The 13,495-nt window shown below is 40.1% G+C and overlaps 1 protein-coding gene across 1 annotated transcript in view; it reads right to left on the bottom strand.

Moving 5' to 3' along the window:
• LOC118324343 (nuclear mitotic apparatus protein 1-like) overlaps positions 1 to 13,495 on the bottom strand; it is a 93,537-nt gene that overhangs the window by 46,981 nt on the left and 33,061 nt on the right. The window contains exon 8 of the mRNA XM_035656638.1: positions 6,528 to 6,647. Within this exon, the coding sequence (XP_035512531.1) occupies positions 6,528 to 6,647 (120 nt within the window). The remainder of the gene's footprint in view (positions 1 to 6,527; positions 6,648 to 13,495) is intronic.

The following is a 13,495-nucleotide window of genomic DNA, read 5'->3' as shown; positions in this document are numbered from 1 at the left end:
TGTGTGTGTGTGAGGTGAGAGAGAGAAGAGAGAGAGAGAGAGAGAGGAGAAGAGAGAGAGTGTGAGTGTGTGTGTGTGTTACCTAACTTGCTCCCTGCAGTGAAGCCAACTTTCTGTTGAGCTGTGGTGTTGTCTGTTGGAACGCACTGGGTATGTTGTGTGTGTTCTCCTTCATAGGCAAAAGGTTATCTCCTGTTAGAGAGTGGGTCGCTGTGTGAAGGGCTTCGCAAACCAACCACATCCCTGGTCCGGGCTCGCCTCAAACATGCTCTTGCTTTCCTCCTTTCATGCTAAAACTACACACAGGTCACACACACACATCACACAATACGACACACAACACACACACACACACACCAACATGAAAGTGTTTTGCTTACTGTATGTAACAGGATATATTATGTTTACTGGGTAATTACTTACATACAGTCCTAAAGGTAGTGTCTTTATACCTGGCCCTTTGGGTTCTATCATAAGACCTTAAAAGAAGTTTGGCAATACATAAAGTACCATAAATAACATAGCCTTATTGTTAGCTAAAACGTAATTAAAGAATTTAATAATTTTTAAAAAAACATTAGTAAAATATTATAAAAATAAGAATAATTTTTTTAATTGAGAGTTTTTTTTAATCTTCTATATCAAAAAAAAATTTTTTATAATAAATGAAATTTTGTTAAACTATAATCGCAGTAGACAAGTTAAAAATGTTAAATTAAAATAATTAAGAGATAAGAAAGATAAAAATTATAAAGAATAAAAAAAAAATAAAGAATTTAACTTATTCTTAACCCATTGATTATTGTAGTTTCTTCTGTTGTAGGTTTTTCTGTTCCTCAGATGTTAAGCAGCTGATACTTCGCACCTGAAACGTCCTAGAATATATTTGTACTTCCAGTATGAGTGGCTGTTAGGAGAAGTGAATTTTGTTGTAGCCTTTTTCTTTTGTCAAAGCTAATCGTTTCTTTTCTCAGGCATATGTCACAATTATGGCTAATAATTATGATGTCACTTATTTTTTGTCCTTTTTTAAGTTTGGTTGACTAGTATCCTTGACTCGGCCCCCTTTGGCTGATGCTAATTGGGCCCGATTGATCCGTGGCCCATTCTTGAGATAACACTTGCTCGTCTTGACTTTGTCGAGTAAGCTGTAATCCTATCCGCACGCACTCCCCATCGGGGCCCCCCCCGCATCCTGTTTCGATGACAGTTTGCCACACAGTTGTTTTTTGTTTGTATTTAGGATTTTATGACAGTGCTGAATGAGTGTTGTATTTTGTTTCTGTGTGTTTGATCAGTGGTGATGTTATTCAGTGGTGTATGCTTTGATAGCATAGGAATATGAACAAAGTCCTCCTTTGTGTGAGTGGTTGTTTCTGGTTCCCAGATCACATTCAGTGAATTATTTATACCGCGTTAGCCATAGGTTTATGTCATGGCCTTTAATCAGGACTGATTAAAGATAGTTAGATCTATTTTATTGTGGGGTACGTATTTAAGAATAATGATTAGGAGAATTTTTAATATCATGAAACCCGTGGCAACAACTTTAGTGGTCACTGTGTAATTGTGTAACTAATGACTATTTAGTCCACTAAGGAAGTCAATTGTGGTTGTTTTTGGGGCAAGACCTACCGTACAAGATCACCTGTCTTTCTTTATTATGTATTAGAAACCAACTGGTGGAGTGAGCTGTTTAAGTTATGCCAAGAAGATATTCTGGGTTTTGCTTTAGGAAGTAATTTAGTTCGTTGTGTGCTGCGATCTCTAGAGGCACAGTTCTATAACTCAACCACGTGGTGGGCAAGTCTGTCCAAACAATATTGTTGTAGCTAAGATAATTCTCATTGTTCTTCCAATTAAGTCCTATTCTTTATAGAATAGAAGCTAACGTGAAAACTTGAGCACAGATCCAATTATTTTCTGAATCATTCAACTCAAAAATGCATAACCCTGTAACGCATAACAGGACAGACCGCGATTTTTTTTGTCCAGCGTAGAGTACTCCCAATTAACGCATAAACAGTGTTCGTGATGCTTAGTACACTCCTTGCAAACAAAAACAAACTAACAGTTGCTATGTGTGTGGAATGTACATAAATTAATGGCTTTCAGTTAATTCGATTGGGGAACGATTGTAAGCTTTGATTATGTCGTTAAGGAAGAGCAGTACAGTTGGTTTAACCCCTTCCACCCCATGCATTGGATGTGATGTTGTGGGCCTTGTGGTTCAGACCACCCTGATTGCCCGAAACAAAGACCCGCTTATATCCAGTTTGCATTAGCATGTGTTAATGAGCCCCTTTGTGTTATGATTAGGTAGTGAGTGCGCTCGAGCAGTACAGTCACACTACTACAAACACACCACTTGTCTCTACACGTGATGAGGCGGACATGCCAGATACCACATCGTAGCACAGGCCCCTTACACATATCAAGACCTATGGATCGTAATTTTTACCGGTCATGTTAGACATTGTGAAGTACACTATGATACACCCGCAATACACACGCCAATAGTAGCCAGTAGCCTACCAGTGCAGTGGACGTTCTCTTAACTTTCCTGATCGCGTCTCAAGACTCCTCTTGCCCACTCCTCTAACAGCAGACTGGTGTCTGGACTCCAGGTGTCTTGGCAACCTGACACAGCTCAACCTCGTGCCTCCTTCACCCCGTGAGCCTCTCCAGACTATCAGTATAATACTACCATCCAGAACCAAGTATCTTGTATACAGTGAGGTCCTAAAGGTGTCTTTTTAGCAGTTACATCATCCACAGCACGGCTAATGGATGGTGAACAATTAGTTAAAGCAATGGGGCCCAGCCAGTATTGCGACCTGAATTAACAATTACTCTTTTTATCTGGATGATTCCACCAAATTTGTAGTGTGACTAATTGGCGGAAGATAAAGTAAGTTTTACAAAAACTGGAGACAGATAATGGGGTGTGGGGAATTATGCAGCAACCTTCAGGCCAAGTCTCGAACCAATATTGAGCAGAGTGCGGGGCACAGATATTTGCGTAAGGGACCGATGGACTGGTGCCGCAAGGAGGATTCAGATAAAAACGATTAATGATAGCAAAGAGAGAAACATTTTTCATACCCGTATTTTTAAATATTATTACCATACCAATGCTAGCCAACGTTATTAGATACATTCCGGTATCCTCCTAAAGTTACCCTGGCTTTAATCTGATATCTATGATCCAAATACATACATACAAGTATTACTCTATGATATCAACCATCGATCCATATCATCATAGGTTTATTAACATGTGTGCACACAGCCTATACTGTGAGCATGTGCGTATTTAAAAATGTGATTAATGTCATAGGGGCCCCGGCCCCTGGATTAGATCTTGGACCCCTGGGTTGTGCCCAATTTGCTAAGGGCTAGGGGTCCTTGTGGCAGCCAGTGATGTGGTGTTCGACCTCTGACCTGTGGGCCCGCTTTGCTGTGTCATCCCTCTCGTTCTACCCACTTTCCTGTCACTTGTTAAACAGGCAATAAAGGCCCGAAAAGATAAAAGTATCACTTTCAGAAAATTTGCAAAAGTTAAAAAAAAAGTTTAAAGTCGAGTACACTGGTAACTGATGTGTTTGATTTGGTACTTTGCAAGTTCTGAAGACCTGGCAAGGCAACGAAAAATAAAGTCACCCTTTTATCCTATATAACAACTTATAACATTTTAGCTGGACAACACAGTCATATTCACAAAAAGTTGTTTATAATATACCCCTTTGGGGTCAAGTAAAAGTTATTCTAATTGTGTCATTTCAATATCCATTTTTCATGTTAATGTTTGGTCCTTGTAAATTTGAATCTCAAAGGAGGTATTCTTGGGAAGTTCGCCTCATACTGTTGGTCAATACACTATCGGCTTTGTGCTTGTAGTTAAATTGAGTTAATTGGCCTATGGATGTGACCATTACTATTTCCATGCCTCCGAACGGTGAAATTTTATTGCGATGATTTTGCCCAGAAAAGGTAAGCTAGGGTATGTGGTTTTGTTTGCCGGATTTGTTTGACATGTAGTTCATTAGGAAAAGAGTGAACATGGCGTCTTGAGGTTTTGTCATCCACCGAGTTGTGGTGGGTAATAATTCAGGCTGTTGACCTAGTGGTTTCCTCTCAATGATACCTTGTTTTTAAGAAGTTTGTTTTTCTTGTGAACATTCAAATAGAAGTATCAAAGCATGCTAATCCTATAACTTTGTTCTGCGTACTTAGTTTTGTAATTTCTAACACTTCTAGGATATTAAGTAAGAGTATAGATTATAAACACATTTAATAATACAGCTGTCTGTATTAGGTTTATTTTTAGGTGTCCCTTGCCACCTATAAGGTAAGAAATTCGATTCTCTGAAGAAATACTTTGATTCTGTGGCATTTTTGTGACGTTACATTCCAATTTGGTTCTAAATTTCTAGACTTCTGATTGGTTGCTGTTGTTAGTTGTATTTTTATTGCGATAGCTCGAAACAATTCACAAAGTGTCGATTGAGTGTGGTGAATTTCTTCACAAACCTGCGGGAGGCACGTCTCCAGGTACTGTGTCCCACTGATTGTTATTTGATGTTTAATCCCAACGAGGCATCTAGTTAATAAAAAGTACCCAAGACGAGCGATCGGTCTGGTTGTAAAATTTCTCTCTTTATTAGCCCCTCAAGGTTCCTATGGGCACTTGGACCTTTGTTTGTTTCAGAACTCTTAAATTTTCTATTTTTTCTCTATCGTTTTTACTTAATCATTCTTAATTTTGCATACGTGTATTCGTCTTCTTCCTCAAGATTCCTGTGGTTTCCACCTTTTACAAGAAGATGATTAAAGTCTCCATGTGGTGTGTGGCTTTTTAATTTTTCTTGTTGTTGTTGTTAGTCTTAATCCTTCCAGTGGGGAAATTTATAGGACTTTGGATGTTGATAAGTTTGCGTGATAGTAAATAGAAATGTATACGACTAGTTAAATTTTGTTGATTCTTTTTTATTTCAATATTTAGAAAGCTTGAGCCTGGACCCTTCCATAAACAGATTTAGTAAGTCCCTATTAGAAATGTAAGAGAAACCTTCATATCCTGATAATTTCAAGTCTTACTTTTATGAATCCGTGCATTATTTGTTTTTTGTTTAAAAGCCAATTAAGTCCCACCCTTTGGGGTCCCCTTCCCTTAACGCCCTCCCCTCACCGGCGCGCGCGGGTTTCCCCCTCTCCTCCGTTTCCTTTAGTTCCTCTTATCCTATTCTTTCTTTTCCTTCGTGCACCATCCAATTATGTTTCTGCCCTATCCTTAATGGTTATTTGGAAGTGAAGTAAGAGAAAAGGTTAGAAGCGCTGTTTGTGTAAATCCCTTGATTGACCAGAAGTCACCTCTCATCAGGTATTTTTAACAGTTTTTTTTTAACTATGAAATATATGGACTTATTCTCATGTTGTTGAGGACAAAGAATGGAGATTTTTAATGTGATCTTATGTTGAAAATTGTGATGGGATTTGATTTTGTTGTGGTAGAGCAAAGGGGTTTGGTTGTTTTTTGGTTTGGTTTTTTTTAATCTTACAGAGGGTTATAGTAGTAAAGAAAAGAGCGTTTCATGCTATTGGTTTTAGGTGTATTTCGTTTTGATGAGATTAGAGAGATGGGTATATTTGAGAGAAGATTGGCAGAGTTTTTTATGACAGAGGAGAGGAGAGAAAGAAGATGGAGAGAGAGGGTTTGGGGCTAAATATTGATATTGATAAGTAAAAAGATGAGCAGCCGGGAGGGCGCTATTTTGTAATGAGGCTTTTATAGGCCCACATGTTATTTAGTTAGCCTTGTGGGAGTAAGAATAAGATTTTGTTGGGAGTGGATCGATGGTTGAGCAAAGAGCCAGGCCAGAATAAAGGTTCATTAGTTATTTACTTCTCACACACACACACAAATCCTACAGGTGTTGTGTACATGCTCGCTCCATTTGACTCTGATGTCTTTCTCTGAGAAACCTTGGCATTCGATCAAAAGCGTAATGATATGCAGATCAAGTGGTGTGTGCTTGTGTGTTTGTGTGTGTATTTCTGTCAGCGCTTGTTCCTCAGTGGGCCGGTGTGCCTTTGAATCAAAAGTACAGCTCAATAAGCTCTAGCAGCATTGGTAATCTGTATAATTGAAATGGTACAAAATAAGTGGGTGGAAAACTGATTGAAGTGCTATCATAGTATAGTTAAATTAGCTAACGGAATCCCAGGGGTCAACCAGTAATGTTAGCCAAAGCTTCTCAATGCAGTACAATTTTTTATTTGCTCCAAAGATTCTCATTATTATACATTCATGTGTGTATCTGTATGTGTGACAAAAAAAAGCTCTGAGAAGAAAAATACTGAGTTTGCTCCCAATAAGTCTACACTCGCAAACATAGTACTATGGGTATGCAGCAATAATAATTTTTTAGAGTCTAACAACAGGACACATTCATTTCAGAATTTGTAACACGTAGCATTAAACAAAAGCATCTGAAGCATGTTTTTGTGTGCCCTTGCAATCTCACCTTTTGATTCACTCCATTCAGCTCTTCAGTTAGTTGGTTTATCCTCGCCTCTTTCTTCTCCATCGTTCTATCAAATAAGGCGGTGAGCTCGCACCTCAAAGACACCATTTTGGCCTTGGCCTGGAACACAGTTAGTGGTTCATATTAATTTAATGTCATAGACTGTCGACAAAGTTGTGGCATTGTCCACTTCTTTGCTTCTGTCTTCACACAAAGATCCTCTATTGTGAAACATGACAGTTATCCTGATACGAGGACAAAATAACACGTTAGACTGAGATTGTTACCATGATTTTTTTTTTCACCCTGCACACACCCAACAGACAATACAGATACTGCCCATATACATATGGATGGAGAGTATTATACCAACTGTACATACAAGCAGAAATGATGCTTGAGTCTAAACAGACGCAGTGGGAATTTTGATGACACAGGTCTTGTCTGAAGGTGAAGGGCTTGTAAGCCTGATGTGTGATTTCTGTTCGAGTGTGTGTCTTTGTGTGGAAGTCACATGCACACACAGTGATTTGGTGGGTTTGGTTTGTTATGGCAGAAGCCACAGTAGAAGCTCCCTCATAGGCTGATAAAGCGCTGAGGTCGGTGGTTAGCTAAACTCCCATGGAGATGATACCACTGATTAATTTCCTCCGTCTTCATCTCCTCCACCCCCTCCCCCATCCATACGTCCGCCTTTTTTCCCTACCCCCAGCCCCTTCAGCCACAGCTGAATATTAAATCAGTCCCTTTTTTTAATTTCCAGATAACCACAGTTCATTTTTCTCCAAGTGTCATATAGCCATGACATGGTGTAGCAGCCTATATATTAGCGATGGCTGATGTGAGTTATTGTTAGTGTTATCTTTTTTCCATTTACTGCCTGTGTGTCCTACTGTACACTATGCATGGTTAAATCATTACCTGCACATGTGGTGCAAATATCCAATAACACCATTAGTAATTTGCAGTGAAATTTCCTATCTTGACAGTTAGACATGCTCATATGGCTGTGTTGAGAGTCAAACAACACCAAAAGTCTCTGTTTCACCATACCATAAATATTGCCTGTGGTGTTTTGTGTAGAGTTGGTTTCCCCCTGGTTAATAATGAAATCCATGTTTGAGTGTATACAGTATGTGTGTACACGTTGGCCAGGGAGAAGGGGAAGAGAGGTGAATCTATACTGTTGTAGTGTGTTTTCTAGTGATTTTGATTTTTGCCACTGAGCTTAGAGGCTGGTGTTTAAGAGGGAACTGACACACAGAGAAGAAATACACACCAATCCTGAGAGCAATCCTGCGGTTTGTACTATATATACACACCTCATATACGTACCGTATGTGTGTGTATATTTTATGTGAATATAGGACACAAACAAACACAAACAGAGACACACCACGGGTGTCATCACTCAATGTCCCAACTGCAAATGAAATCTCATTCTCTCTAACAATTTGAGTAGCCCACGCTGAAATATCTCTCTGCCTCCTGCCTCCCTACCCCCCTACTTATTCTGGGTCTTCACTAAATCACACCCTATTTTTCCTTACCAATCTGCAGTTCTTACTTTCCTTTATTCAAAACACATGCTGACCGGAAACCATCACACACTCAACCTGCATCGTACATTTGTGTTTTTGTCAGCGTGATTCAATATTTATTAACCCCTGCATTCGCACACTTTGCTATCTTACAACTAGGCTTTGTCCTACATTCAGACATGTAACAACAACAGCTGCTCTCAGGTTTTAGTTTTTCCTCTCTTGCATTGTTGTGCCTTCCTATCATCATATTACTCCACATCACCTGCTTGCATAGCCTGGAACCTCGCCCAGGAAACTGGGAAAGTGGGAAGTGATTTGGAAAAATGAGGGCAATAAAAAAAAAGCACAGGGATGAATGGAGAGATGTGATATAAGGTAATATGCTAACCCAATCAACGGGCTGCTGTTTGCCGACAGTATAATCAACATATCGGCCTAATGTCATTATGGCTATATGAGAAATAATATTGCGTGAAATGATATTACGCGGCGCGTGCATGACTGTGTGGTGCACACATGAACAAGCTCACGCGTCCAGATGTATGTATCACCTACTACTTTCCTTGAGCAGACCTCCACACACGCAGATGCAAAATTCTGCATGCATGCACACTGCAAACAATTAGGCTTCTCTTATTACTGTATAAAGACTTTCAGTTCTGCTTTCCTTATAATGTCAAATAAAAGACAGAAACTGCCATTAGGATGAGAAGATTCCACTTGATCAGGATGATTAATTGACTTGATGATTAATATTGATTAGATTTTAAAAAGTGGTATTATTTTACCCCTCTGGCAATTTATCCAATTTCTTTTAAGATAAGATTTTAAGAAGTACAACTAGATTTACTCGAGAGGGTTATTGGTTATCAGTTAAAATCGATATTTTTCAATACACACACACACACACACACACACACACACACACACACAGGTATCTGCATATTCACACACACAGACTGCCCACTGGCTCTGACACAAGAGGATATTAGTTAGTGTGTGGCTTCCATATCCTGAATGCATAAGGCCGCTGATGGCCTCTATTGATGGACACTGGCGTGAAGCCATCACTCAAGTTATGGAGCTTTAATTGGAGACAGCATAAAACGATAAACCAAGAAACATGCATGGCTGAACAGCCCAATGTAAACCATTAATCATAGCGCAGGCAAAGACAAGTGGCCGGCACATACACACATGCACGCACACAGACATGTGCACACGCCAAGAGAGAGTGCACACAGCTGCCCGAGCACCACACACCTTGCATTTGTGTGCATATTTGCGCACACACACGTGGCAGAGAAGTGTCCCAGTCACATATTCTCATGATAGATGACCCATTTAACTTTGATTTCTGAGAGAAATGAGCTCGCCAGCGATACAGGGTTACCACACACGCACACACACACACACATATATAAAACTTGAGTGTTACCATTTAGTTTTATATGTAAATAACAGCGTGCATTATTTTGTAGCGACAGCGACTAGTTGATAGTCTCTCTGGCAACACACACACACACACACACACACACACACACACACACAGTGCCACTTATTTGCATTAGAAGGGTTATAATATGGGGATGATTTGTGATGTAAGCAATCAGAAGTGAGGTTATTCATCAGTAGCTGTGTCTAACACACATCTCTTCTGGCCGTAAATACAAATCTACGCACGCGCACACATACACCTGCTTGTAAAATCTGCACAATCCCAGAGAGGAGAGAATAAATCAGACCAGCAAAAAGTTGGCATGAAGGCAAAACCATTAATAACACAAAGCCACACAAATGTGCTCTCACGCACATCACACCCTCCACAAATACTTGCAATAAAAAAAAAACTGACAGACACATGATATGTTTTAGGAAAGTTGGATTATGTAGCCCTCTTCACATCTGTGAAGCATGGGAAACAAGTCACCGGTGTTGTCAATATGAGTTTGTTTTTAAATGTTATGCACACAGTTTTTACAATGTTTCTTAAATCTTTTTATATAAATAAATCTGGCATGACTTTGTTTTATTACTTGACTACTGTATATTATGAATAGCGACTTTCAAATATGCAATTCTGTACTGCCATCTCATCTAGCACTAACGCAGGGTTGGGAAAAATATGAAACAGGAGATAAAAGAAATCAACCTCCATGGCCTGAAAATGATTAAGAGACAAGACCATATTACCTGCACATTAAGTCTGTGATGACATGTAAGTAAAAAGCCATCAAATTGTTTAATAAAAGCAGAGAAATCCTAGAAAAGATACAGGACTAGGTAAGGATAGAAATTTGTTTATTACATGGCAATTGGGGCGGATAGAGTTGTCATTGATTTGGAGAGGAGAGGCTGCTGTGAGGTATTTCTTGAAAAGATGAATTCTCACAATAAAGGGGAAGATGAGAAGTGACTGCTGCTCTGACTGGAGTTGGAAAGTTATTCTTCCAATGGGAAGCACGTAGAAGGGCTGAGAAAACTCAAGGTCTCAGTGTCAATGGGTTAAACAACTCAGTAGGCCGACATGGAACCAGAGCAAGAGAAAACAGAAATTACAAGCATTTCTGTTCTTTTCTGTCTGCAGCGTTTTTGTACAGGAGTGTGGCTGCTGCCAAATACAAAAGCATTTCTGCTCCAGCCTTAGTCCCATGAGCAATTAATTTTTGCAAAGTGATAATGTTGTAGTCCAATCCTTTTCTTATTTGGTACTTGATTGCAAATGTTAACTGCACCACAGCCACAGCCGCTGTCCAGTGACATATGAGACAGTGTTGATATTTAGACAGATGGATGGTGCATTAGAAGGATAAAAACCTTCCAAATACACAAACACATACAACAAGCGCACACACACGTTCCATACAGCGGTTGCAGCCCCTCAGCGCTCCTCTGTCCTCACATGCTTGGTTTCCCCATCTAATTGCTGCCATTCGTCAGTGTGTGTGTGTGTGTGTGTGCGTGTGTCTGTATAACAAGTGTTCCTGTACTTTGTGTTTTTCTGCTTCTTTTGTGATTCTGTCACTGTGCATTTACAAACAACTGTGGTGAAAAGAGAGAAAGTAAGATAATCAGACAGACAGGTAAGAATGGGAAAGGAGAGAAAGACAGGAAGACAGAGAAACACACACACACACACACACACACCCACTCTCTCTCTCTCTCTCTCTCAGAACTGTCACAGTGCCATAGGGCATACTAAACCTGTCAGCATTTAAACCTGCTAGCTTGTACTCTGGCTTGCCAAGTGGAATTAGTCTCACATAATATGCCAGCCTCTTTATCAAAAACAACAAACAGTTAGTTTAGTTTAGTTATACTAGATAACTATAATATGTAACACAATCATAATCTCTTCACCTGGCACAATTAAAGTATGTATATTATATTGTCTTAGGCGTTTAAGCCACTGTGCTGATATCAGGGGTGTGTGGAAATGCGGAAACAGAAAAGCTGTTAAAAATCAGGTAAAATAAGCAGTGAGTGTGTGTCAACAAAAAAAAAAAATACAAAATACAAAAACCCAAAAGATCCACGTCCTTGATCATTGGTGCAGAATCTTCCAAATCATTCTTCAGCAAGGAGCAAATCAAAACTCTAAGTGCATAAAACAAGTTAATTGCAACTTAAGTTGACTTACATATATCTGATGTTGACATGTAAACAAATGAGACTGATTGCACTCTTTTGGGCAATCATGAAAATGTGACTGCGTGGATAAATAAACGTGTTTATGTTTTGTGTGGCCAGAGAGTGTGTGTGTGTGTTTGTCTGCAAAATTCTGTTCATATGATAGTGTGTCTGTGTGAGTTTAATAAGAAGGTCCACATTATTACGTTTTGTTTTTTCTTTCACGTGTGTGTGTCTGCGTGTGTATGTGTGTGTGTGTTCAACATGATAATTTGTCAGTTTATGTTGTGAGGGGGCTAAACAGATAAGCAATCCACAGCTCAATCCTTCATCCTGCTCTGATTATAAATCAGCTGGAGCTCTCAGAAGCAATCAGCAAGAGCAATCTGCAGCCGGCACAGACACCTTATCAATCAGAGGGGACCATCACACTGTCACACACGCGGTGCACATAAACTAAAGAAATACACACTCACATATTTGTATGGTCCTGCACACACCGTAGACACAAAGAAAGGTATGCCGCAATTGTAATTCTACATCCCCACCCTGCAGCCTCTTTCTTCCTTTTAAAACTTCCTTCTCTTTTCTTTCTTTTTTTTTTATCAGGATCACAGAGTCGCAACAAGAGTTTCATCCAGCGAGCTGCCTGGCGGCCACGGAACTGTGCAGAGCAAGACACATCACTCCTAATTACAGTCTGATATTAATAACAGAGAAAAATATTAATCTTGGAGGTAAACACTAAGCCGCTTAAAGGAAAATTGCAAATAAATCAGATTATCTTATAGGAATATCCTCCGAATGGGCCGAGGGGGTAATGAGAAACCTGGGCCCAACCCCTCTCTCTCTCTCCCTCTCTCTCTCACTCTCTACCTCTCTCTCTCTCTCTGTCATTTCCCACTCCTCACTCTCCTGCGGGATTGAAAAAGGTGTGACGGTGTGTACGTGACTGGGTGTGTGTTTGTGAGCACATCTGTGTATTTATAAAACTGCGGTGTGACACCCCCACAACCCCCACCCCCCTCCACCAGCATCACCTCCCTCCTTCTCTCTCTCTCTTTCCTCTCCCCTCTCTCTCTGCTGCTGCTGTATTCATTTTTCACCTCCAATTTTATTTTTTCATCAGTCGGGGGGGGGGGCGCCGCCAAGCAGATTCAATTAGGTTCTATGATTGGGCCGCTGGCATTCAGCGGGGTCATTGAAAGGTTAAAGAATTCAGTGGCACAAACATGATTATGGCTCTGTAGCATTTGATCAGAAGTAAGGTTTGTCACGGCAAAGTGGAGCCCCTCTGTTTCTTGCACTGGGACCACCGGTTCAGCCTGAGTGTGATGTGAGACCTGTTCCACATGTTGGTTTAGTTGATTCTTCCATTGAATGGTAATTACATGCTGAAGATGCTGGATATACAGCAGGAATGGAGAGATATACAGAGATATGCAGAGGTGCATGTGTGTGCACAGGTGTGGCATGCTGCTATACCAGCGAGCATGAAAACACACAAATATATATGTACCGAAGCATTCATTCTCTCTCTCTGTCTCTCTCTCTCTCTCTCTCTCTCTCTCTCTCATCTCTCTTTTCTCTCTCTCAACACACACACCCACACACACTCACTCACTCACTCACTCACAGAGTAGCGGAGTAATAAAGCCCACCCTTGCAGTGAAATTAAAGCTAGTCAATGACACTGCGTGCTGGGTACACACTAAATCATTTTTATACCCAGATGAAACAGCCAACATAATACCAGCTCTGCACATGTATCCAATATCACCTGGAGACTATGAA

This window comes from Morone saxatilis, unplaced genomic scaffold (assembly GCF_004916995.1).
Source record: "Morone saxatilis isolate NCDOM2014 unplaced genomic scaffold, NCSU_SB_2.0 Contig0, whole genome shotgun sequence".
Classification (NCBI taxonomy): Eukaryota; Metazoa; Chordata; class Actinopteri; family Moronidae; genus Morone; species Morone saxatilis.
Note: the sequence above shows the minus strand (reverse complement) of the source record. Positions and strands in the feature narration are given on the sequence as shown.